Source organism: Solanum dulcamara, chromosome 7, assembly GCF_947179165.1.
Source record: "Solanum dulcamara chromosome 7, daSolDulc1.2, whole genome shotgun sequence".
Lineage (NCBI taxonomy): Eukaryota > Viridiplantae > Streptophyta > Magnoliopsida > Solanales > Solanaceae > Solanum > Solanum dulcamara.
In genome coordinates, this window is record NC_077243.1 from 39,820,936 (window position 1) to 39,847,574 (window position 26,639).

General features: G+C 34.3%; 1 protein-coding gene across 4 annotated transcripts; it reads right to left on the minus strand.

Annotated features, from left to right (window-relative positions):
* Positions 1–9,322: 9,322 nt before the first annotated feature.
* Positions 9,323–16,878, minus strand: LOC129896647 (amino acid transporter AVT1A). Of its 4 annotated transcripts, XR_008768010.1 has the most exons (13): positions 16,555–16,878; positions 15,868–16,148; positions 15,165–15,379; positions 13,610–13,633; positions 13,342–13,522; positions 13,016–13,235; positions 12,798–12,933; positions 12,675–12,694; positions 12,393–12,538; positions 10,813–10,856; positions 10,217–10,309; positions 9,827–9,889; positions 9,535–9,612 (listed from the first exon to the last, which is right to left on the minus strand). XR_008768010.1 is itself a non-coding variant. In XM_055972581.1 (12 exons), the coding sequence occupies exons 1-12, from the start codon at positions 16,707–16,709 to the stop codon at positions 9,517–9,519; spliced, it is 1,581 nt and encodes a 526-aa protein (XP_055828556.1). In that variant the 5' UTR covers positions 16,710–16,875; the 3' UTR covers positions 9,323–9,516. The 4 variants fall into 4 exon arrangements, 1 of the variants encoding a protein (XP_055828556.1); XM_055972581.1 differs by lacking the exon at positions 10,217–10,309 and having other exon boundaries at positions 9,323–9,612; positions 16,555–16,875; XR_008768012.1 differs by lacking the exon at positions 12,675–12,694.
* Between the last annotated feature and the right edge of the window lie 9,761 nt (positions 16,879–26,639).

Here is a 26,639-nt window from a genome sequence, read left to right on the forward strand (position 1 = left end):
ACTCGATTATAATTGAACATGCCCATCCTGTGTAATAATTGATACGAAGGGACCGAAAGTCCAAGTGTTACTATGTTGGCTATTTTACTTGAATTTACACTGTGAAACTGTATATTGCTTTTGAAATGGTAAATTGGTAATGTGCTTCTGTATATGCCTGTTTGAATTATGTTATGGTGGCTATATGCGTCCGTATCGTAGGTATGACGCCGTGGGTAAACAAGTGGAGAGCAATTGATGTGTGATTTAGTAAGATCAGTGATTTAGAGTCAGACATTGATGGTGTCCTGCTGGTACATATGAAGAAGGGGGATTGAGAGAGAATTTGGAAATTCTGTCTCTAGGTAGGTCACCTTGGCGGGAGGAATCCTATTGTGGCGAGGCCGTAAGAGTGGGATAGGTCTCACCATGGCGGGCCAGTACGATTATAAGAGCAGCCTTAATCCACCTAAATGTTTTTCTCTTTCAAGTGAGATGTTAAATATTCTAGGGCCAAATGTTGGCGTGAAAGCTTAAGGAAGTAAACTGGTTAGACAATGTTAGTAGTGGCCCGTATTTCAGAGACTCCTCTACATGTAAGAATGGCTAGGTCTTGATCTGTATTAGAGTTGGTAGAGGACCAACTAAAAGGGAGAAGTATTAGGCTTGAACGACAGTAAGGAGGTAAATGAGAATGGTTAGAGTTTGTGCATAAAGTTTTGATGGTGAATTTCTTTAAGAGCATGTTTTCTTCTTATTGATTTCTTTGTAGGTATCCGATTGACCGATGATGCCAATCAGTACGTATTGTTTGTACTGATACTACTCTTGTTATACCACCTGGTTGCAGGGCCAACGATTTTTCTTAATTGAAGACGATGATGATTCTCCAACATCTTCTACTCTTCCTTTCTTATGGTGGGAGTTGTGTCATTATTTTATTGTATATTGTATCTTTAGAAGCTCTTGTACCTTTGTAGACTAGTATCTTTGGGGGTGTTAAATTGTTGCTTGTATTAAATCTTGGAGTTTTTAATTTAACATATAGCGATCTCCTAATTCTTTTAGACTTTTAATCTGCATTTTGTTAAACTTCTGCATGTTTGTTTAAGGGGTTGATTGTTCTCCTATGTAGGTGTTAGAGTAGGTACCCGCACGGCCCGGTGGATTGGATCGTGACAAAGGGAGAGATCGATATCAATTAGATTAGCGTAATTTGTGGAATTGAAAATTAAATTTTACATTTTAGTTCCTTTTTAGCTCAACGGATTAGTTCATTGATGTATCAATAATTATGTATCTGGATTACACAGGATGTATTCTAATGGGCATATTTGAAGGAACTTTTGTAAAATGAAAAAGGGTAGGGATAGGATGTAATTAGCTCCTTACACTATGTGATTCTTAAGAATTTACTATTTTTAAATGTAAAGTAAAGTCTAGACATAAAGATTTTGAAAATCGGTGTTATGAATTTAATCTTCAAAATACCCCCATCCCCCAAACTTTTTTAAATACCCTAAAGTTATTAAAAATATATTTTGATCCTATTTCTTAACTATAAAACCCCCACCCCTTCATTATTTATTCAAACTAATTTTCTCAATCTTCATCTACTATTCCACTCTCTCAACTCTCAAGTGTTCTACTCTCAATTATTGTTAATTTTATTAGTTTGAAAATTTTGGTGGATTATTTTGGAGAATCTTCAAGCTTCAAGTTTCATCTATCAATTTTTAGCTTTTTTGTTTGCTTTTACGCAACCATTCAGTTCAATCGCTCCAACTTTCAACTTTTATCTCTTTAGTCTTTACCAGATTACATATTTATTTTTTTATAATTAATTTTTATATTATATTTAATTTTCATACTTTAAAAATTTTAATATGGATTTCAGTGATAAAAATATTAGAAAAAGGTAAAAAAATTAATTTTTGATAGTGTTACTAATGTAATAACCGAAAAAATAAATTTGATGGAGTTCTTCTAAATCTAAAACTAGACAACCACAATTAAAAATTAATACGGATGATTATACGCATATTGATGAAACTTGTTTTGATATTGATAGTAATCTTCAATTCGGGAAGGAATATTTAGAAAGAAGGTTTGGTAATTTTAATGAATCACTAGATGATGATGATAATGATACTTTTGATGATGACGGCTATTAGTCCCGCTACTGAATTTTTCACTCCCACTCCGCTCCCCCTCCCTCCTGTACATCTTATTAGAGTTAAGCCAAAGTCTGAACGTAAAAAAATAAATATGTTGTATGGCAATTTATGACTCTAAGTGAGAATAAAACTCAATTAAGTTGTAAAAACGATAAACATAGTATGAATCATAGAACTGCGGGAAAGGGGGTGGGACAAAACATTTAAGAAATTATTTGATGGGATGTTATAAAAGATAATTTTTGGAAGCTAACGCGATAGCCGACGCTATAAAAAATGGTACTCCACTTCCTGATACATCTGTAGGAGTAGAGGGCTCTAAATTGGTTCAATCACAATTAAACGCTTTTAATATTTCTGGCCCTAGTACACATCAGACATATAGTAGAGAAAGAGACCTTGAAGAATTAGCTAAAATGATTGTTGTTACTGGCTTGCCTTTTAGTTTTGGTAAAAATCTTGGTTTATTAATAATATTCAAATATTGTATAATTCACCTCTTAATGATTTTCAAGAAACACGATTAAAAAAAGTTGTTTTTGATTATCAAGGTCAATATTTTCATTATCTTCGTTGTTTATTTTATTATAATACTTGTAAAATAGATATCACTTCTAATATGGATCGTAGTGTTAATGGTAATAATTATTTCACTATTACTGGCTATTGGACTGATGAAAATTGGAACATGCAAAAAAGAATTTTCAGTTATAAAAGTTGTGAAATGCAAAAAACCGATAGTTACAAAGCTCAAACTATTGTAGAAGTTGTAGAATTTTATGGAATAACTAACAAAGTAATTAGTGTCACCCTAGATAATGCTTCTAATAATACATTTGTTGTTGATATACAAAAACCAGTACTTTGTCCTATTTATGATAATGATTTTATATTAGGTGTGTTGCACACATATATAATTTAATTGTAAGAGATGATATAGCAATGTATAATAATGGTTGTATAAAATGTTAAACTGCATGTCACTTTATTTTTAAATGCCATGTAAAGTCTAAACGTAAAGATTTTGAAAATCAATGTCATGAGTTTAGTCTTCCACCTAGAAAAATTCCAAAAATAGTTTTTATCAGATGAAATTCTTTATATGAAATGCTTAAAGTAGCTTATGAATATAAAATTTTTTTATAAATGGTTTGGAATGCTCATAATACAGATATAGATTATAGACTTAAAAAAAGTAATTAGGATGGCGTAAAAGATCTTATAGATTTTTTAATTTTTTTTCTTAGCTACAAAACAAATATCTCGACTTTATTACCTAACTATTTGTTCAGTTTTACCAAATATTTGTGCTATTTTCACTAAATTTTTTCAATTAAAAAATAATCAAAGATTTAAAGATTCTGTTAAGTCAATGATTGAAAAATTTTAAAAATATGTTTTTCCTATTCCTCAAATTTATTTAACTGTTTGCTTATTAAACGCAACATACAAAAAAGTTAGTGCATCACTAATGGTTGAATTTTTTTTTAAAATTTAGATATTCAAAGAACCTAGTTTGGCAATTGGTAAAAATAGCATAAAAGTTGAAGCTAGAAAATTATATGACTTGTATAATTCTAATAGATTAAATGAAGTAGTATGTCCTGAAGAACCTGAAACATCTAGGTGTAGATATGAAGATAATATTGATGATATGCTAGAAAGTTATCTTGGTCTTATTTGTAACGAAAAGAATGATTTTGATGAATACCTTAATCAGAAAACGGAAAGCATTATGGATGCACAAGACAAACCTCAGCTTTTAGATTGGTGGAAGAATCGCGGCAAGACATTTTCAAAACTTCAACGGGTGGTTCGAGATGTGTTAGCTATTCAAACATCTTCAGCAGCTTCGGAGGGAACTTTTAGTGCAACAAGATTTCAAATAGAAGAGCATAGACATTGATTAGCATCAGACAACTTGGAGATAGCAGTATTATTTAGAGATTGGATCAATGTCAAGCGAAGAAATTATGGTCATCCAAATTTAACTGCCCAATTTGAATATGATGTAGATAATACTTTTGTAGATTCTAGTGAAGACGGCATGGATTCATTGGAGGAACAAGCACTACAACCACTTTCGGAACATGTTACCAAAAAATGTTAGAAGATTTAAGACGAGACTATTATTAAGACTACAAATATTAGTATGATAATTCGAGGCCTAATTCAAAAAGAACCCTTCTTAGAAGGTGACTGCGTAGATTAGGTTCTCTTCTAATATTTGTAAATTGTAATACTTTGTTTTTTAGAAATAAAATTATAGGCTATTCGCCTTAATTTTTTTAAATTATTGTCTTCTATTTAATACAAGTCTTTTTTATGTATTTCAAATTTCAAATATTTCAAACTAAAAAAGTTTGAAAATTTTAAATTCAAACTTAAGTAAGTTAGTAATAGTTTGAAATTAAAAAGTTTTGAAAATTTTAAATCCAAACTTAAGTAAGTAAATTAGTAATAGTTTGAAAATTTTAAATTTGAACTTTTAACACTTGAGTGTGAATTTTAAACTTTAAAAGTTTAAAATTTAAACATTTTAAAAAGTCCAACTTATTAAGTTATACTTTTGAAAGAAATATTAAATAAGTTATATATTTTGGAATTTTTTCAATCATAAACGTTGAGTTAATTTAATCTATTTTTTTAAAAAAAAGAGATGGGTAGGGAAACCCGAAGTCCAGTCCGGCCGAGTCCCGATATGTACCAGATCGGGACAGCCTTAACAAAATCTACTGGTACGCTTGGTACCAGTACTGGTCTGGTTCCGGATGAATCCATCACCTACAAGACCAATTCCGGTCCGGTTTCGAAAAATTCCGATCCTATTGTACCGATTCTAGTCCCGTTGCCTGGCTTATTTACTCTCTTATATGTTTCTGTCTCCCTCTTTTTGTATGGCTTACTTACTCTCTTCAATGTTTCTGTCTCTCCCTCTTTTTGTATATTTCTGTGATTGTCATTCCCTCCTATATATTTTTATTATTAATTAACATTTCATTCCCTAAGCTATCCTACAATAGTTTAGTGAAATATCAATATGAAATTTCAACCCCCTTAGCTTCTTAAGTATGTAGTGAATTATCAATAGAATTAACGGTATCTTTAGTTGATTGATCACCAAATATAGTCACATCTTCTTCCAAGTAATGTCTAGCCAACATGTTCATAATTCATTGACAACTGACATCCGTCCATTTCATTCACTTGATGCATACATGAAAAATGAAAAACAATAAACTTGTTATAAACATATTTGTATTATAGTAAATGCCTATTATGTGAATTTCTTGGGAGAAAAAGTTAGAAATCCTACTTAGGGACCAAGTTAGTTTTTCCCTTTATAGGGGTTTTCTTTCATTGTAATTCACTCTTAAATATCCTTCGAGAGAAATAAGAAGTCTTCTCTCTGCTCCCTACTTTCTTCTTATTATTTTATATAATTTCATAATACATTATCAGCACGGGTCTCTAACTTATCCAAAGGTATACATGAGACGAAATGAGTGGATACATGAGAATTGAGAAGATTTTGGGTTGTATTGAAGTCATCATATGAGGTATTTTCCTTTAAAGCCTTAACACAAATATTTGTTTCTCGAATCTGTAAAAGTTCTTTTCACATGGCCTTAGCCATCTTTAATTTCACCAAACTTATATTGAGAGCAAACGTAGTCAATAACTATATTGACAAATTGTTATATTATCGGCTGTACTTTCTCAATATTAATGAGATTTAAGAAAAATAGATAGATCCGTTTCTATTCGAAAGGCTTACCTGATTTTATTATTAAGAAAAAATTGAATGACAAAATTTTTGAGGACTCGATTCGAACTCGGTAGATTATGAACTGTCTTTGTATCTTGTTGTAACTTCTATTGTATTTTGGCATATTATGTCATTGTTTGAGGGTAAGACGATGGATTCATTTCCAATCGCACCAAGAGAGTAAGACATCAAGTTTGAGCCTTGGTGCACCGTGATGAAAGAAGTTGGGTTCAAGTCTCACGATTTATGGCATAGCACGCCTTATATGGATAAGACATTGGATTTGAGCCTCAATGTGCCTTAGTGATGATACAATGATGATTAAAGCAAAATAATGTTCTTTTGGAAAAGGTCATGAAACCTATTGCACTAAATATGCTTCATTCCTTGATGTGAATGTGATAGTAGTGCATAATATATCTGAAAGAAGACAAGTGGTTGAATAATGCACATGAACGTGGAATGAGATGTTAAGTTATCATAATTTGATATGCTTAGATGATTATGTTCCATTCATGAAGAATGAGAGCATTTGATAAATGCTACAAATATAGATCCATTCTCTAAAGTGAATGTGGTAACAATGCATAATATATCTGAAAGAAAGCAAGTGATTGAATAATGCACATGAACGTGGAATGAGGTACTAAGTTATCATAATTTGATATGCTTAGATTATTGTGTTCTATTCTTGAAGAATGAGAACTTTTGATAAATGCTTCTAATAGAGATCCATTCCTTGAAGTGGAATGTGATAGTATTCAATAAAGCTTATCAATACGGATGTGCATTTTATCGTGATGGGATCACGACTCACCTCCAAAAGAGGTAGAGTTGAGAAGAAATAAATTTGAAAATTATTCTTAGAGTAGTAAATCTGAGATTTATTCATGTAATAGTAAATCAGAAGGCACATGTCATGGTAAACTTGGAGTTTACTAGTACAAATAATTTTATCAGTTGGCATGATTGATTTGGCCATTCGAAAATGTGCATATTAAGTGTTCAACAAATACTAGAAAATTTTTCAAAAATTTTATTGTTTGTTCTCATGATAAGTTAATTGGATCAACTAATTAATATTGGGACTAAATTCCTAAATTCTGTAAAGTATAAAAGGTGAATATGGGTCTGTTTACCTGTCATGTGGTATGATAAATAGATGCATCCATAAGATAATCACATGTGTGTTTATTGTCAACATGCAGTTTGACATTCACAAATTTGTTTGTGCAAAATAATTGAGTTAAGAGCACAACTTTCATAATATGTAATTAAGACAATTCATCTTGATAATATTGATAAATATCCAAGCGATTTGACATAAAATGCTTCAGATAAATAGTCAATCATTGCATATGAGAACAAAACTTCATGGTCTGAAGTATGATAAACTGCATACAAAAATATGCATCAAACTAATAAATTATGATCAATTTCCCTCTCAATTGATTTATGTTCAGGGACCATATAATTTCCATCTAATAATTTTGATGTGCGGTATATAATTAATAAATATACCATGGTGCATAAAGATGGATTCTCCAAAATATATTAAGATATATTAGTTTGTCTAACATAAGGGGAAGATAATAAAACCTCCCTCACAAAGGAAAGCGGGAAAGGGCCCGAATCGAAGGGCTCTTCTTTCTTTGATTGAAAAAGAAGGTGAGAGGACCACTTAGAATAGACCGAATCGAAGGCGGTAAGCATTCTGTAATCATTCCAAGTTTTCCAGGTCGTGAGACAGTTCGATTCTCTAGACCCATCTGCCGCCCTGGAAAAAACTCTCGCAGAAAATTCCAGTAAAAAGGCAACGGATTTTGATAACATTGGAGAGGAATTAAAATTATAAGCAATTCAGAGTTGGAAATTCCCCAATTGAATGTCCTTAAAGGAAAGAGCCTATGACATGCATGAAGCATGATAAAGTAATTGGTTTCAAATAAAATTATCCTTGAAAAAGGAGGAGGAGTAAATATTAAAAGGATCATAATGATGAGGTAATGTGCTCTTGAAGAGCCTATGACATAACAATTCATGAAATCTCATGAGGGGTACATACCAGAAAATATTGAGTGATGAGATCTCAATAAGTTATGTCGCATTACGAATCAATACAAAATGATATATCATGGACAATTTCTTTAATACAGTATAGCACAATATTGTAAAAGATTATGAGTATTTGACTTGCAATCTAGAAATGTTTATCAAGTGAAAAGTGAAATGATGCATCTTGGTAAGCGTAAAACTTATTTGACTTGCAATCTAGACACTAGAAAATGTCATACATTTACTATTGAATATTGTCATTTGACAAAATTAATATGAAAATAGTTGAAGGATTCAGAATGCACGAAGCATAACCAAGTTCTTGAAAAACTTGTTTATAATCCTCACATGGATTAAATCAATCAAGAATCTTTTATATTGTTATGCAAGCTAATAACTTAAATTGGAACTCTTGAAGAGTTTTCAAAAAGCAAAGGGCTATTTGCTTAAAGAAGTTGACGTGAGAAACTTGCAGAATTCTTTAGTTTTGAAGGAATAATTCATAAAAAGAGATAGAACGAAGCCTATTTTGCCAAAACTTTTGTGATATCAACGTGCAACATATTTGTTCAAGTAATGATATGGTTGATTTATGTACCAAGTCTATATCAACTACAACTTTCGAAAAGATGATGTACAAGCTTGAAATGCGAAGATTCAAGTCTTTGGATTGATGTCCTCATTAGGGGGAGTTAATACTCTTTTTCCCTCACAAGATTTTGTCTCATTAGGTTTCCTTGTAAGGTTTTTAATGAGACATCCAAAATGCGTATTATTAGATATGTATACTCTTTTTTCTTCACTAGAATTTTTCCCACTGAATTTTATCTAATAAGATTTTTAGCGGAACACATAATCTATCAAATAGACATCCAAGAAGGAGTGTTATAAACATATTTATATTATAGTGAATGTCTATTATGTGAATTCCTTAGGAGAATTTAGAAATCCTACTTATGGACCAAGTCAGATTTTTCCTATAAATAAATGACTTTTCCTTCATTATAATTCACTCTTAAATATTCTTCCAGAGAAATAATAAATATTTTCTCTTCTTATTGTTTTATATAGTTTCATAACAAAACTAATTATGTCCCTCGGCACAAGTAGGGATATATCCATGATATTTCAAAATTATTTGATTTCCACACCATGCAGACATTTTAAAACGTCTAATGCAAACATATACTTTCTACTTAAAGATTAGTTCTGCACACGTTAACATAAGCAATACTTCCGCTGATCAACTAACAAAGGCAATTGTCTCCCTCTGGTTATTCTCATACCACTAAATCATGTAGCAACAGTTAATAACATAGGCAATCAAAGTCAGAAAGGGAGGTGCAGGGTTCGTCAAGCATTAGCAGCTAATACACACTGAGAAAGATGCCCCATAATTATAAAGTAGTTATAAAGTGAAACTGAGGAGAAGACGGGTATTTGGGATAGAGATCAAAAGTACAGGACAGTAAATAAGAATGTTTTACTGCTAACATGTCCACCTCCACCCTAAAGAAAAGGGGGTGGGGTTGGGAGTTAGGTTTTCTTGTTCGCGATTCCCGACAGTGAGGAGTAAGTTCCAAGAGCAGCACTTGCAATGCCAACTGCAACAATGGTGATGCTAGACACCGTCTACAAACATGTCAAACATTGGTGATGTTATTGAGACTATCAAAAGTTCCATGAACAAAAATTAATAATCATGAAAATGGGAAACTGGAAATGATCTGTTCTCATATCTAGCCATATTCTGCAACTTGTAAGCAAACCCATGAAACAGTTTATGGCCAGAAAATGGTTTGTTAAACAAGCTAAAAGTTGATGTCAACAGTGATACGTGAAATACCTGTGTCCTTGTTGCTTTCTTTCCAATAATCTTTAGGAAACATAAAGCTGGCATTATTACAGCCTGAAAAACAGAAATTAGGAGCTGACATATAATCCCTAGAATAAAATTGATAATGAGAAGAGCAGAAATTAAATAATCAGTGGAGATCTCCACCCAAACATCTATATATTGGAGACTGCTATCTTCTATTTCTACTAAATGATTTATAGCCTGAACTCCGAAAGCTATCAGTTTTGGCAAGTGATGGACATTACAATATTCGACAGAGTGCTGCAACGAGTTTGATCACCAAGTCTAATTTCTGATCATGTTGATCTTCTTAGACTAGGCTAAACAGCTAAAAGTACATGAATGGAACAGTTCAAGTTCTTGATTTGGTACTTTTACCAGGAAGGTTTCTGCTTCTTCAAGCTCCCATCATTTTAAATATTGGACCCATATTCTCCATTATATATTGTGCATAACCTCCATTCATTGTACCTTTTAGTTTTGGAGGGGAAATCAATCAGATGTGGAAAGATTTATCGTGACGTTCGTGATCAAAAAAGAAGAAAGATGTATCAAGATTTTTGAGAAGTGTAATGTCCAAATGGATATGAATGATCCTTCTAACCAATTAAAAAGGAATCAGAATTGTACCAGCCGCTTCTGTCACTTGGCCACGTACAGTTGCAATCATTACTTAAAACCTTACCAACATTAGTTTTTTTAGTACTTATCTGATTATGTGAAATGTATTTATCAAGGAAGATAGTTTTACTGATACACTCCCAAAAGCATAAAAGATCAAATGAACGAGAATATCAGGGAGGTAAATAGTGCAGTACAGCAAGGTAAATTAGGTTGCACTACATAGGTAAAATAAGCTTTTGACAATTGAAACTGAAAGCAAGCTTTGAAAGTTTGCATATATAAGAAAAGAGTATCATCTGTGATATAAAGAAAATATGTTCAGGATCCAATAGAACTGGGAAAGAGCTTACCACCAGTATACTGAGAAGAGAACCAATCAGAGCCATCACAAGACCTGGAACAAAGATGATTTATCACTGTAATTAGAGGTTGCCTCATAAAATTATATAAACAACCAAAATCCCCTAAGGCGAAGATTTTTGTTTGATTCACAAATTTGGTGCTTTAGGAACGCAATTCATAGAGGGAGAGCTTCTATTAGAGCTTAAACTCTCCAAATTACTCCGTTATTCTGAATGCAATACATATCTTAATGGATTTAAAATGGTACAAGCACAACCAAAGCAAATTATTACCGAAGTTATGGTCAATATATGTGCTTAATATACATGAAAACCAACTATTCCGAATCTTCGTGTCAGCTTGTTTTCAACAAAATTATAAAGAGCCCAGATCAGAACGCTTCATGCAGCTAATCTTAGTCATACAAGCTCTAATATGATTTACAAAATATCTATGAACTCTATTGAATATTATCCAGAATTGTCGCACAAACCAAAAGCAAGTGGCAGCAGTAATATTTGCAACCAGAAAAGCGATTGGCCCAAGAAAAATTTGGTTAATTCGTTCGATTTTGATTCTAGAAACACAATACATCACTAAACAGTTGACTTGGAATTATTCTATTGACTGTGATTTCCATATTTTTCCCTATGTCTCTTGTTTGGAGGTAAAATGAGATTAGACGGGATGGTACCAGCCTTAATACATTCTCAGTCTTCTGGAAGCATTGATAATAGATGAAAATGCAACATAGATTTAAATTAGGATAAGATGAAATGGAGCAATGCTACGAGATGTTGTGTGATACGTGACACATGATACTTAACAAAGTGAAAAGCAGGTGAGTAGAGTAGAGCAATTGTGAGCCCAACAATGTAACAAATACTGAGCTCCCGAGGTCAACATATCCAAACGATGTATGCTGTAGAAATGCATATGTTGAGATAGATACAAGGGAAAAAGGATTCATGTTGACCAATTTAAACTTAACTAACAACAAAGCCACAAAGATTTCATATCGACGAGACCATCTAGTTGGATTAAGGTTGAATTGTTGTTACACTAACATTAGATCCAATGTTTGCCCAAAGCTTCACTAGTTCAGTTAAAGACAAATATATTTGTGCAGAAATAAGTATGCTACTTGAGGATCTCTTGTTTCTTTTTTATGAAGATTAGGGGATTTTGTTTTAGAAAACAAATTTGCCTTCACAGACAAACTTTTGGTAATGAACTAGAATGTGCCAGAATAAAGCGGACTTGATGCAGATTATCCAGGATTTACAGATTATATGTATAGAGAATAAGTATCATAAGCTGTACAGATTATATGTATAAAGAATAAGTATCATAAGCTGATAGGAGAGCCTTAGGTTTTTTTATTTTAATTACGCAGAAGGAGGTGACGTGCATTTATAAAGCCCCAAGTAATTTAGATAATCTTTTTAAACTGATAAAAAATGGCAATTTTATCTCAAAACTAGAGGCATTGTCCTTGCCAATAGCTACTTGAGAATAGCCTTAGGTGAACTTACTGACGATAAAAATATTAAGTTAAAGATCATAACTGAAAGATAATGTTACATACCAAAAAACGGAAGAAGAAATGCTACACATACTGTAGAAAAGACAAGGGCTGTCCTTAAGAGAATAAAACACCAGAAACTACTAGAGATTCTCTCGGGCAGCAATTCCTCTATGCTTCTTCCCAAGGGATTCATCAACAACGCATATCTGTGCAAGTGTGAACTTTAAGTTAAACCATAGGATATGCATAATTATCTATTTTTGTCAACTCAAGCAATCTAAAGTGTTAAACTAATATTCCAGGAAAAAAGAAATGTCAACAATTGACAGTGAAAGAGGATACTTCGTGAATGGGTTGATAACCTGCATGGTAGAGAAAAATATACATAAAAATGAATGATAGGAAAATTAGATTCATTTTGTGTGTGTGGGGGGGGGGGGGGGGCAAAATAGAGAGCATACATACAGTGGTCCATACTGCAACTCTTGAAGCAATTGAATTGTCCGGCATATTTAAAGTTATCTGAGATAATATGCTTTGACCAAACATGAGATACCCCATTATTGCAACACCTCCATATATTAGAATACACAGAATAAAGCTGCATAATACGAAAGTGCAGATACTTAAAAGACCACATAGATGAGAATGCGTTAGGCAGTTCAATAAGTAGAAAACCATACCATATTATAAGTGCCACATTGAATTTTGACTTGTCAGCCATAGATTGGTAGATGTTTGGAAAAACTGAGTGCCCAGAGTAACAAAATCCATACACTCCAATAGAAAAAGGAATACCACTCCAGTTCACAACCTCACCGGTATTGTGAAATCCAACTCCATCCACCGTACCAAGGAAAATCACACACAGAACAATTATTATGGTTGCGAGGACCCCACAGGCTGCAAAAATGTCAATAAGATTCTCAGATGATGGTTGAAAACCATCTATGCCAAGAGTACTGGTGTTTGAAGCAATGTGAGTGCTTTATGTTGTTCAAAGGAGCACCTGAGAGGTATGATATTACACGAAGATCCTTCAACCAAACAGTTGGCAGAATAATTAGGGCAGCCAGAATCCCAAAGAAGTGACTTGAATCAAGTTTAAGGCCTTCCCAGTTAAGTGAAGATCCAGGAAAAAGGCTAGTAAGGTTATCTCCTTCCAAAATTATAAATTCTACACAATATGACTGCATCAGTTGAACAAATATTAGAGGTCTGATGTTAAGGAGGCTAAGCGAACAATAAAACTAGAGTTAAGTTCAATCTTCACTTACATATAGCTCCATGTACAAGATAATCTGCAAGGAAATAGCAGAACAGCATCAGAAAACTGTCACGAATGACGAATGATCCGCAATGAGCAACCACTTTTATCTATATTCATGTAAGCATAAATCAACTTTCTTATAATTTCAGCCAGTAAATTTGAATTTAGGCCAAAAAGAGGGTCAGTATTGTTCCATGTAGGCACCATGAACAGTAACTCCTGTTGGGTGTTTGCCCTGACTTTTCTAATATAATTAGGTTTTCCTTTTCCTGAAAGGAAAACACAATGTCTCTATATTTGGCTAGTTCTTTTTCTTATAAGAAAAAGTTTTATGACTCTATAAATAGAAGCTTATTCCTTCTAACTTGGTAGCATTCACAATGTATTCCTAGGGGCTTTGAGAGTTTTGTCTAGGGGGAGAAACGGTGAGACACAAGTGTTGCGTTAGCACTTGTGTGAACCTCTTTTTATTCTGAGTGTTTGTGTAAGGTGAAAGAGAGTAAGAATACAAAGAGAGTTATACACCAAGATAAATATTGTATTCTTGAGTGTCCTCTTTAGTAGTTGTTCCTTTTACAAGAGGAGTGTTAATTGTTGTTTTCTCCTTGTATTTGAGAGCGGTGTACTCCATATCATAATAGTAAAAATCCTTCTACTCCGTGGTTTTTTCCCTCTATTTGTTTGAGGATTTCCACGTAAAATTCTCGTGTCCAATTTATTTTCATTATTTATCATCATATCAAAACTTTAGTTGTGGTGCTTCTTCCCCCAAACAACTCCCCCAGAAAATCACAAAATGTCCAACCAATCTGAACAACTATACGCTAGTAGTTCAGAAAGCTACATTTACTGGTTAAAATTAACATTTTGTTCCCACTCCATGAACTGAATTGATCTAACATGTAGTAACATTTTCAACAAACAGATGGAAGCATTCGATTTTCTCCCAGGCAATGTTAAGATAAATGGTTTTACAGTAACAGAAGCAAATGAAATTCACATAGTTGGAGTGGTAGGGATAATAAGTGGACACTGCTGTTATTGACAGGCTTTTCTGTTATCAAACAACTGGCTTGATACGCCAGAGATTTCTTTTTGATCGCTTATCTATCCATGTAGATGAAAGGCAAACAGAATGTGGATGATGATAGTGATTTTCTTAATATGTGGATTAGAGGAACAGTGGAATAAAGCAAAGATGAAATACAATTGATTTCCCAACCGGATAAAGCGCCCTTTAGTAGTTTAGAAGGAGGATTGGTTGGAAAATAGGTGAGAGAAATCATGGATCATTAACACATCATAAACACACATAATAGTTAATTGCCATTCAACTGATTTGCGGTTAATTATTAAAAAAAGAATTTTCAATTAACCTATATAAGCAATAAAGAAAATCCAGTCCCAGTAGCAAAAGATAACAGGGGTACGACATTACTAGGATAAATAGGGAGGGTCTATTACAGTTAGATCTTAAAATTACTGATCCACAAGATTCCCACAGCTGAAACTTGGAATGGATTACACATAGGATCAATCAACTGCAGATTAAACTAACTTACAGATATAATAATTCGTCCAAATTTTCCAAATGCAGCTTCTCCAATATCGGGATAGGTTAAGATTCCTTCCCTGCTCTCGAAGCAATGTCTCATAAGAGTAGCTGTGTACCAACATATGACTGCAAAAATCACCAACACTAAAACACTAGCCCAGCCAGCTTCTTTGACTGTATAAGGAGTAGAAAGCAGTCCAACTCCAGCCATGACATTCACACCTAAGCGAGACAAAAAGAGAAGTAGGATGAATAATTTTGCACAAAGAGATCTTAAATACTACTATCAAGTGATAAGTTCAACCAATTCTTTTCCTATCCAAACAAAAGATAAAACTAAACAGATCTAGCAGAATCTTCATGAAGAAAGATTGCAGTAGTTTTATTGTTGACTTGGATATACACGACCCACAATTGTCATTTCCATTACAACAGCGTCTTTTGGTCTACATTGGGGAAGCGATCCAAGAGAAACAATAAACATGAAGGACAAGTTAATCTTTACATATCACTTATTAGCAGATTCAGCACTTGTGATTTCCAACTACTAAGATCTGACTTTTAAGTATATTTATTTATTCTCACGTATAGCCCATAGTATAGCTATTCACTGGAAGTTGATTCATCCTGCACTTTTTATATAGTGAAAGATAGTGAATACTGATATAACAGAAGAAAGGGACACTGAACAACATTGAGGTTTTCCTTACCATTGAATACAGTCTGAGTTAAGCTGCATCCATAGGAAATTGGAAGTTCCCCAGTGAATTGCTCATACAAAGAAGAAGCCTTCTCTGACCAAGATGCTTTTGTTACTGAGATACCATCCACGACATTTTGCTCCTCAATTTTTTCCTTTTCAGCGAGCAAATGTGTCTTCACATCTGAGTCCAAGAATATTCTACTACCGAATTCAGATAAAATACTGGATCCACGTCGTATGAGTCCGAAATTAGGTGATGCGGCAATCGTATATGAGTCAATTGTCTCTCTGTCATCATAAATATAAGCAGCATAAGAAACGTTTTCTCTTCCATCCTTGTAATATGAGAAGATCTCTTATATAAAGATAAATAATTGGAGTTCTAAACTCAATCCAAAGCTACAGAAGAAAAGTGAATTGTCTTTTTTCTTCAAGATAGTAGATAGTTTTCATACAAGTAATTTCAAACAAGATTTCATTTGAGGAGTAAAGCCCACAGCCGAATAAAGGCAGCATGTTTGTAACTAGCTACTTCCTACTGGTACAAGATTTGATTTACATAGCCAAATTAATTTTCAGGTAAAACAAATCTAGAGTTTCAACGAAACTATGAGAAACCAGAGTTGGTATATATCCAACAGAAACAATAAATTGATTTCTTGACAAGTTATGGGAATTGAAAGTAAAGTTAAACCTGAAACTTTGGGGCCATTGCTGAGAAGCAAATGGAGCAGAACCCTCCTCCTCTTCCTCTTCTTCATTAGCACTCATATTGACGCTATTAGCTTCGACATCATCTGCGTCATTCTCCGATAAGTATTCTGATAATTCTTCATCCTTATTTGTCATGGCTATGTCCAAATCAAATCAAATCAAAAGCAACTATTTATTTTTTATATATATACAATGCATGTGGAGAAGGAGAGATAAGAGCTGTGTACAAAGGACATGCATCATAGGCCTTTAAATACGTGTTAGAGAATTCCAGAAGCATTGGAGTTGGTACGTTTGTCTGTACTTGGCATGTTGAATCATTCGCGTTAATCACCAATAAGAAGCAAACGAGAAAACATATTCTTATGACTCAACAACTTAAACAAATAACCAGGTGACACACAAGGACCAGCAACAGTACCATACTCTTTTTTTCCCTCTAATTTTAATGGGATAAAACGACTCCCATCTATTTACGTGCCACCTGGTTTTTATTTAGTCAAATTCAAAAGGGTTTTTTAATTTAAATAATTTTCATTTTATTATTAATAAAAAAAAATTATAACCACATTAATATTATAAAATATTTAAGACCACACATTCCATATTTTTAGATAATAACTAGAACAACAATATATTTAATGTAATTTCATTTGTGGAGCTTGGAGGAGATGGTGTGTACACTGTTTTACTCTTATTTTGTGAAGATAGAAAGATTATTTCAGAAATGCTTTCGGCTCAAGTAAAACATATTAAAAATTAAGTATGTAAAATTAATAAAGTAGCAGAAAAATCATCCTAAATAATTAAGAAAAGAACAAGCAGCAACAACAAATAATATAATAGTTAAAGCAAAAAAAACATCAGGCAATACTGAAATAAGAAAAATAAGATAGTGATATAATAACAATAACACTATTAATAAAAAAAATAGACAACACTTAGCTATCAATTAACCTTCTATCCTAATTTTTATCTTAATATCTTCTTGTCTAGAATTGTAATCTCAGTAAGCTGCAGTTAAACTATATTTTGCCTGATTACTGACCTTTTAAACCTATTGAATTTCATATTCTTATAGGCACATAATACTATAATACATTTATAATATCAACTTTTTAAAGTTTTTCATTTTTTTAAAAAATATCATATCTATTCGAACTTTGCTATTATTACATATTACATAAATTCTAGAGAAGGAATATATGAATAGTCGGACATAAAAAAGGAGCATGCCTTCGTGGAGTACTAGTAGAGACTTCACGAAGCTGCTATTGCTTTTTTGATTTCTAGAGGAAGAATTCCTGTCATGTAAAACAAGAGTAGTTGAATAATAAATACTTCATTTTATGTAAAACTAAATGTCACTGGCCCGTGCTAGCATGGACTTAATTTTTTATTATTTATTTATAATAATAAGTGGCTTTTTTTTAATTTGGTATAGTTTTGAAAATTAATCATCTGTACAAAGTAATGTGACTTTACTAGCTTACTTATAATCAAATGTCTTAAAAAAGAGTATTTTTTAATGATTTTTTGATTATGTAAAATTCTATTTATTTAAATAAGATTAAAAGTGAGAGGAAAAAATCAACACCTCCTTGATTTTGAGTAAAATGGCTTATTTTCAAATAAAATACGTACAATGAATAAAAACATCACTCATAAAGGAATACTCTTTGAAGTTCACTCAATTGTCAAAGTATGCTCTGATTATGGCCGGTATGCTCATCTTCACTCTAAGAATAGATAAAAGTGTCATTGATAAACGTAATGGCAAACATATCTAAATATTGCTTGAACACCCTGTTTATCAAATTCATAAAAGCTGCAGGAGCAATTGTTAGTCCAACTCAGTAGTCATCTCGTATTGCTGATATCATTTCAATGCGTCACATGCAAAATCTAGCAAGTTATGTACATCTAAACACCTTTTGGTCCTATTAGATGAATTTCATTTTTTACCTTCCGGTCTCCGAATGTGTAATTACTTAACCCTTGCTTTTGACCTTAGAATATTATTCTCTCTCGGGCTCAAGTACTTAGACGAAGGTTTGTAACTTTGAATATCTAATGTAGTTCTCTTCCTAACACTACCCCTCTCCCGAGCAAGTAATGAATACAAGCTAGTTTTACCGCGTGCACCTTTAAAAAGAAAAATAAGATGAAGAAAGCTACAATGCAAGGTATAACTATGGACGAAAATCACCTATATGTTTGCCTACTTTGTTATTCCGTCATGGTTCCCACAACCCTAGTTATAGGGTTTAGCTACGCATTTTCATAAGCAAAGAGTCAAGAATTGTAGAATTCATAAAATAATACTTACGTTTATGCAATAATAAACATTGAATCAAAGAACAAAGAGCAAAGAACGAATCAAGAGCAAACAAAATATTGCATGAACGTTTGATTCTCAAAAGTGGTTCGAAATATGATTTTCACGTTGTTCAAGACTCAAAAAATAGTAAATTGCATAACCTATAAAATAAAACATATGTGGGTATTTATATAGTACAAAACCAACTCCTAAACAAAATAGGAAACTTAAGTTCGGGCCAGTTTCACGATGGCTTTTCATGAGCCGTGGTGCATTTCACCTTCCGTGGAGATCTGTCGTGGTTATAGCCTTAGCTTTAGCTGCTTATTGATTCACCACTTCACGAAAAACTTTCACGGTCGGTTCAGGACACCACAATCCGTTCAGGGCCTCGTGGGATTCTCCTTGAATTTTTCTTGCATCTTCTCAGTGCTTTCTTCACGGGCAACATCTACGACCCGTGGTACTTTGCACGTTCTATGGTTAGGCTTAGAAATTTCCTTGACCATCTCCTGAATCCTTCTCAGCTCCTCATTCACGCACACGATTCACAACTCGTACACGCCTCCACATCTCGTGAAGAGTGTTGTAGGGATTCACTTGGGCAAAACACTTCAACAACAATTCATAGCATTCTTTTAACGACTAGCTTCCACGGGACGTACAAGGGTTCACGACCCGTGGAGGCCCCGTGAATCCACAACTATAGCCAGTCTTTAGTCCAAAATCATATTTTAGCCCGACCTTCTATACGACTTAGTTTTCCTGCAAAATAAACATAAACCTACATCATATTTACAAACACATGCTTGAAACTCATACGAATTCACCGTTTTGGGCATCAAAAGTATCATAAATATGCGACACATCAGTGGGATACTTACTCTTGATTGTGACCTTGTTTAACTGTCTATAATCAATGCACATTTGGAGAGAACCATCTTTCTTCTGAACAAAGAAAACAAGAGCACCCCATGGAGAAATATTCGATCTAATAAAATATTTATCTATAAGGTCCTTTAACTGATCTTTTAACTCCTTAAGTTCTACCAAAGACATTCTATAAAGAGGAATAGAGATAAGTTGAGTGTATGAAAAAAGGTCTATGCCAAAATCAACTTCCCTTTCGAAAGAAACTCTAGAAAGATCATTGGGAAACACTTTCAAAAACTCATTCACAATAGAAACTGACTCAAGAGTAGGGGTTTTGAAATTTGTATCCCTTACCCAAACTAGATGATAGATACAATCTTTAGAAACCATCTTTCTAGCTTTAAGGCATGAGATAAACCGACTCTTAAGTACTGAGTTAGTACCCTTCCACTTTATAACTGGTTCATTCGGAACTGAAACTTAACCACTTGGGTTCTATAGTAAATAGAGGCATAACAAACATTACTCTAATACATATCAATAATAACATCGAAGTCAGTCATATCTAACTCTACTAGATCAACTAAGGTGTTTTTTTTTGAAAAATTGAGATCGGGCAATTCTTGAAAACCCATTTAGCTAGGACTGAATCACCGATAGGAGTAGAGACTACGAAAAGTTTTAATAGGATTTTAGGACTGGCATCAAACTTCATAGAAACATAAAGAGTCATAAAGGAAAGATTTTCTCCAGGATCTAACAAAGCATAAACAGCAAACTAAAAGACTTGTAACTTACCAGTGACCACATCAGGAAAATCTTCCTGATCCTATTGAGTCTAGTGAGCATAAAACTTATTCTAACGTTGACCGCCAGAACCATACTGGGTAGGGAAACCTCAAGAAGTAGACTGAGTCTGTTGACGGACATCTCTACCCTTGCTAGCAAAATCAAAGGTCAATCTTTCAATCTATGTCCAACCTTACCACAACAATATCATCCCTCGGTGCTGGCTAAGCATCTCCTCGGGTGACTCTTGCCACATTTCTAGCAAGTGGAAAAAGTACGACCACTAGAAAAACTCTCTTGAGACTTAGGATTAGACACTTTATCCTTGTTGAACTTCTAAACTAGAGCATTAGGTGAAGTTGGATCAAAATGTTTTTGTCGAAACTGAGAAGACCACCATTACCGGATCATTGATGAGAGTAGTCACCATTATCTTTCCTTTCCCTTTTAGTTTCCCTAGCCCTCTCCTTAAGATTATCTTCCTCAATTTGTTGAGAATGAGTCATCAACCTTGAGATATCCATCTCCTTAATCAACATAGCTATTCTACATTCTTTGACAACCATTTTCGAAACACCAAAAAAAAACTTGCTCATCCGAGCTCTAGAGTCGGCTACCATTGCCGGAGCATACTTAGACAATTGAGTGAATTTCAAAGCATATTCCTTCACACTCATATTTCCTTGCTTCAAGTTAATGAACTCTTGCACTTCAGCCTCCCCTATCTCAAGGGGAAATAACCGATCTAGAAAAGTACTCTTGAACTTGTCCCCATTCAAAGGACCCGAATCAATATCCCTCTCTTTCTTCAATAGAGCAAATTGCACTAGAGTAACCCCTTTCAATTGATAAGTGCCCAAGTTCTCCTTTTCTACCCAAGTCACACCCATGATGTCCACAATCTTTTAGATTCTCTCAACAAACTCGTGTGGATCTTCATCCACCTTAGAATCATGGAATTTCAGAGGATTCATTTGTGTGAAATCTCAAACCCTAGTCGCCTCCGTACCTATATTTGGATTTACAAGAGATACAACCTCATGATTGGCTTGTGCCGTCACTGCTTGGGCAAACATTTAGAATTCAGATATAACAATGCATAAAAATCAAACTCAAAGACTTTTAATATACCCATCACAACATCAAGAGACTCCTCTAATTCTTGTCTAGTCTAAAGGGCATAGAGTCAGTTTTGGAGTTGGACGCCACTGGAACCTATAGTACCATCCTGCTCAACCAAACGGCCTGTAGCCTAAGTCTGAGCTTGAGGTCAAGCACCACCTCTACAATCTTTTGCATGGTAACCCAGCTTACCATACCTATAACATGCACCCGATCCCACCAAGCATTCTCTTCTATAGTTCCTTCCACATTTCTTGCATGTGGGGATGACTTGACCACTTGGAGCTCCTCCTTGAAACGTTGGGTTAGACACCCTATCTATAAGAACCCGAAAGTTGAAAAGTTGAAACCAATGAGAAATTCTCAAAATTTTGAACTAACTCATGTTTACAAGTCACTTTATAACTCGTAGAGCTTTCTACGACACGTAAAAATGAATCATAGAGTGACGCCTCCAGTAGTTGTCACGACCCTACTTAGGGTCTAGTTGTAACACGGCGATCGAAACCCCGAAAGGCTCCAACCAAGCCTCTTTTATATATCATAAGAATACATAAGGTAAAGTAAAAGCGAAAACATCATAAGAGAGTCTAAACCATGAATAGTAAATGAAGAATGTCACATGACAACATAGACTCGAAACATTTGTCCAACTAGATGCCTCTACACATGAGTATGGGCGGGGGATAAGACATGTCCCTATCTTACCCTTAATATGAAACATAACAAAAAGTCTTTGAAATAGTAACCAACTCGATGACTAGTCCTCGATAAACGAGGACTCACCACAAACACCACCGGATAGAGAAGCTCAACTAGCCACGTGGACGAATATGATCTTCAACCTCAACCCCTACATTATGAGACAATATAGGCAAAAAGTATGCATTAGTACGTAGGAATGTACTAAGTATGTAGGCAATGCAATGTATAGAAAACCATGTTTGTACAAATGACTAATTTAAATAGCATGATAGGAGAAGTAGTAAAAATCATAAGTAGTCTTTAAAAAGGGTCAATGCATAATAAACCATAAGAGTATCATATAAAGTAAAAGATAGGATTAGTCATTTAGAACATGAAAAGGACCATACATATGTGGGATAGGAACCATACCAATAATAAGACCATGCGAGCTATATCATGGAATCTCAATGTTACCCCTACATTGGAGGAAAGGGGGAGACTATTTGCCAAGGTAGACTCCTACATGCCTAATTGGATCCACTAAGTGGTTATGTGAACTAGGTACTCACCCCTAGTTCTTAGACTCGGGTACTCACCTCCAAGCCTTGATATTTTGGGTACTCACCTCTTAGAGATTTGGGTATTCGCCTCTAATCCCTTTGTACCTACGATGGCACGTAGTTATGCGACAAGAGACTTTATATAAGAAGCCCATACTTCGAGTCCCCACCTCAGGTCCACATTCAGTGCTAAGTCAAATTCCACGGAATACATACATAGCATAGAAATCATAATTGACATATATCATAGTCATGATCATAGGTTTGAAAATCATAGAGAAGCTCATTTTCATAAAATAAGTGTAATGCGGGCATTGTCCTTCCACATTACAAATCATACATACATAGACATAATTCATACTTGAAAATTCATGATCAAAGCTTATACTTGAAATTAGGGTAAGACATGAATGCATGCTCAATTGACTTGAAAACATGCATGATCAAAAACTTTCTTTCAGCCCATACATAATTTATATAGATAATATCATTAGGAAGTATAATTGAAAATACTCATATTTTACATCATGAACCCTAAAAATCAAAATAGGAGAATTCATGAAAAACTCTTCAATTCAATGCAATAACCATCAATTTATATCAAAATAGAATCATGATCATACTTTGAATCATAATTCATGCAATAGGAATAGAGATCATAAAACCCATAAAATATCATACTTTAATTTGATAGAAAATCTTGAGAAATTGATTGGGCTTCATGGATAAAAGAATCCATGAATCAATACCACATACCTTAACTGAGAACACCAAATAATTTGGAAGAACTTGAGAGTTCTGATGGAGAACTTGGGTGAATTTACTTGAAGTCTTTAATGGAGCCATTAAGAGTCTTTTGTAGAGAGAGAAATATTTGAGTAGGTGAATTGTAGAAGAATGAATAGAATTAGAGGTTTAGGTAAATTTATAGAGTTGAATTAAGTCCAAAAAATGACTAGGTTCATTAACTAACAATTTAGGAAAAAGTCTAAAGTGTCCTTACTAAAAACTAAATTCAGCCAAAAATACATTGTCAGGTCCGCGACATGGAGGCAAGCACGTGCACCTTATTGTTTTGCGCAATTTCTTCAAAAATCTATCTTTCAGTATACGGGTCCTAAAAATCCACCAATACTATTTTCTCGTAGGTTTTGACCCCCTTATCGATATTCCGAACTCAGATTTTCCAAAAAGGTTAACAATAATGCACTTGTGAGCATTTTGAGGGATGTTACAATAGTGTACAGTGCCACCCTCAGGAAAGGTTCTACGACTTAACAGGATGAGTTGTCATCCTATTGAAGATTAGTAAGAATGACTCATTTCAAAATTTCAAGCGCTCATATTTTAGATTTTCTCAAGGTCAAGTCTATGACTTGATAGGACAAATCTTAAAATCTTTGACGACTCGTAGAAGTGAGTCGTATGCAAACTTCAAAAACCTGTTTTCAGGACCTTTTCTCAGACGTGCAGGATGAGTCCCAGTAACGACTCGTAATATAGAAGATGAGCCGTAGACACGACTCGTCTACCCAATCTCAAGAGATTCCTAAAATCCCAAAAACTAAGCACCTTCATTATGACTCAATTCTACTAGACATGAGGACGAATCATAAGGTTGATTATTAGGTCCAAATTCGAATGTTTAATGAAAGGTATTTGTGTTATTTTTGAAGTTCGGTTCAATGAACCGAGACACAATTATGGCTAAGTTCAAACCTATATCCACCAAATCCTTTGAAATTTCCCTCATTTTAAATCATTCTTCTAAATTCTCTAAGGCAAGAACATAATTCTCTCTAGGATTCCTCTTTAAGTTTCAAGCTAGGGTTTCATATGTCACGACCCAACCCCATAGGCCGCGACTGGGGTCCGACCTGGACCCCCGTACACATATCTATTAGCTGAGGTCACATTGAATCGTAAATAAGACAATATCATGTAACAGAGCCCCACTAGGCGATAACATTTTCATAAACTATAGCCCTTTTCGCTTGTATCACAACATGACAGGACACACAAGACGATAAGACTGCCATAACATAATAACATACATCATATATCATGTAGACCCACCTGAATCAAACTGACATACACAACCCACATATACATGTCTGCAGACCTCTAAAAATATAAATGACAACATATGGCGGGACAGGGTCCCCGTCGTACCCCCGAATGGACAAAACAATTTTTATACATCAGTGGACAATATCAAAAATTAGGCCCCGATACAATGGAGCCTCTTCCAGCTGAGCTGCATGGAATCCTAAGCTGACGGACTTCCAAAACCTGCATCTGTACCTGCGGGCATGAACGCAGCCCCCCGAGAAAGGGGGTCAGTACGACATATGTACTGAGTATGTAAAATGTAACTTAATACACTGGAGGTATATTCGAAATAGAGAAGCAGGGGATAATATATCAAATCCGAAACCTGTACCTGTACTCTGTGAATCAGGAAAGCATGCATGCTTAAGTCATACCATATAGCCGGCCCTTTTAAGGGTCCGGTGAATCATATCTATAGGACCATCATAGGTCCAGTGCCATCTCCACCTTATTACATCACATCATCATATATCTATACACGTATCCTGGCCCTCTATTGAGGGACTCAGTGAATAATGCAGTAAACTGTGCACGAGAACATATCCTGGCCCAGGACTCAGGGAAAGAAGTGTTACAATATACACGAGTAGAGTAGTGAGTAACTATATGCAATTTAAATCATTATTAGAGACTTGACCGTATAAGAAGATTAAAATTTTGTCAGAGGACTCGAGTAGTAGTGTAGTCATCTCAAGTGAATTCTAAATGCCATTATGGGCAATATCAATTATAATCTCGGGGCTCCTAGACATGTACTAAAGTAAAGCCAAATCGCTTATGAAACTAGAAACATTTGTTAACAAATAGTCTGTAAGACTTGGAGCCTGTACATTTGTTACCTTTTTAACATATAAAAGTTTCCAGGGAAATAGTTCAATTATTATAAAATTCCGATATTCAGACGTAAATAAGAGATGCTAAGAATGGAGTTGTCCCAGAACTCATATCATGTTTAACCTACAATTAAGACATGCCAGAAGAAGAAAGGGAATAAACTATATATAGTCTGTACTTTCCTTTATGTGGATATTTCATACCCGTCCCATTCTAGGGCTCGGTGAACAACCCTGGCATCATAACCTCATTTTCATGCCAAGTACATAGCAAGAGAAAGGAGAGATAGCTTTTCATAAACTACTCTTTAACACGTAGAAGCCTTAACAGGCAATACTCAATCTTTATAAGGGTTCCATTATCAAACAGTGGATGGGGATTAGGAGGCATACTTGGAGTTCTGGGAATGGAATTATTCCCACATTCCACATACAATTCACTTAAGGCTAAGACTTGCCAAAAGAAAAGAAAGATACTGTACGTGCTTATACCAAAACATGTCACGAGAAAGCTTTACATACCTTGTCTGAATTATTCCTTATCCTGCTTGCCTCGCCGTCCTTTGAACCTATTCAACATGAAAGTAATATAAATATCAACCCCTCTTAACTTTCCAGCATCTTAGGTTACACCTTAGTATCAATGGAATCTATTTCCTTAGTCGTTTCCCCGACTAGTTTTGTTATTCGCTAAGGCGTCGATGAAAATTGGGCAGAACCTCCCCTGTAATGTGCCCTATCCAAATTTCCAATTAGGTCCCTAAGACCT

Excerpts from the sequence above, each read along its gene's own strand:
- LOC129896647 (XM_055972581.1), bottom strand. The coding sequence starts at position 16,709 with ATGACAAATAAGGATGAAGAATTATCAGAATACTTATCGGAGAATGAC. Across the intron at positions 12,539-12,674 it reads GTTATCAACCCATTCACGAA|ATATGCGTTGTTGATGAATC; the intron begins GTATCCTCTTTC and ends ACACTTGCACAG. Across the intron at positions 10,857-12,392 it reads ATTTCTTCTTCCGTTTTTTG|GTCTTGTGATGGCTCTGATT; the intron begins GTATGTAACATT and ends TCTTTGTTCCAG.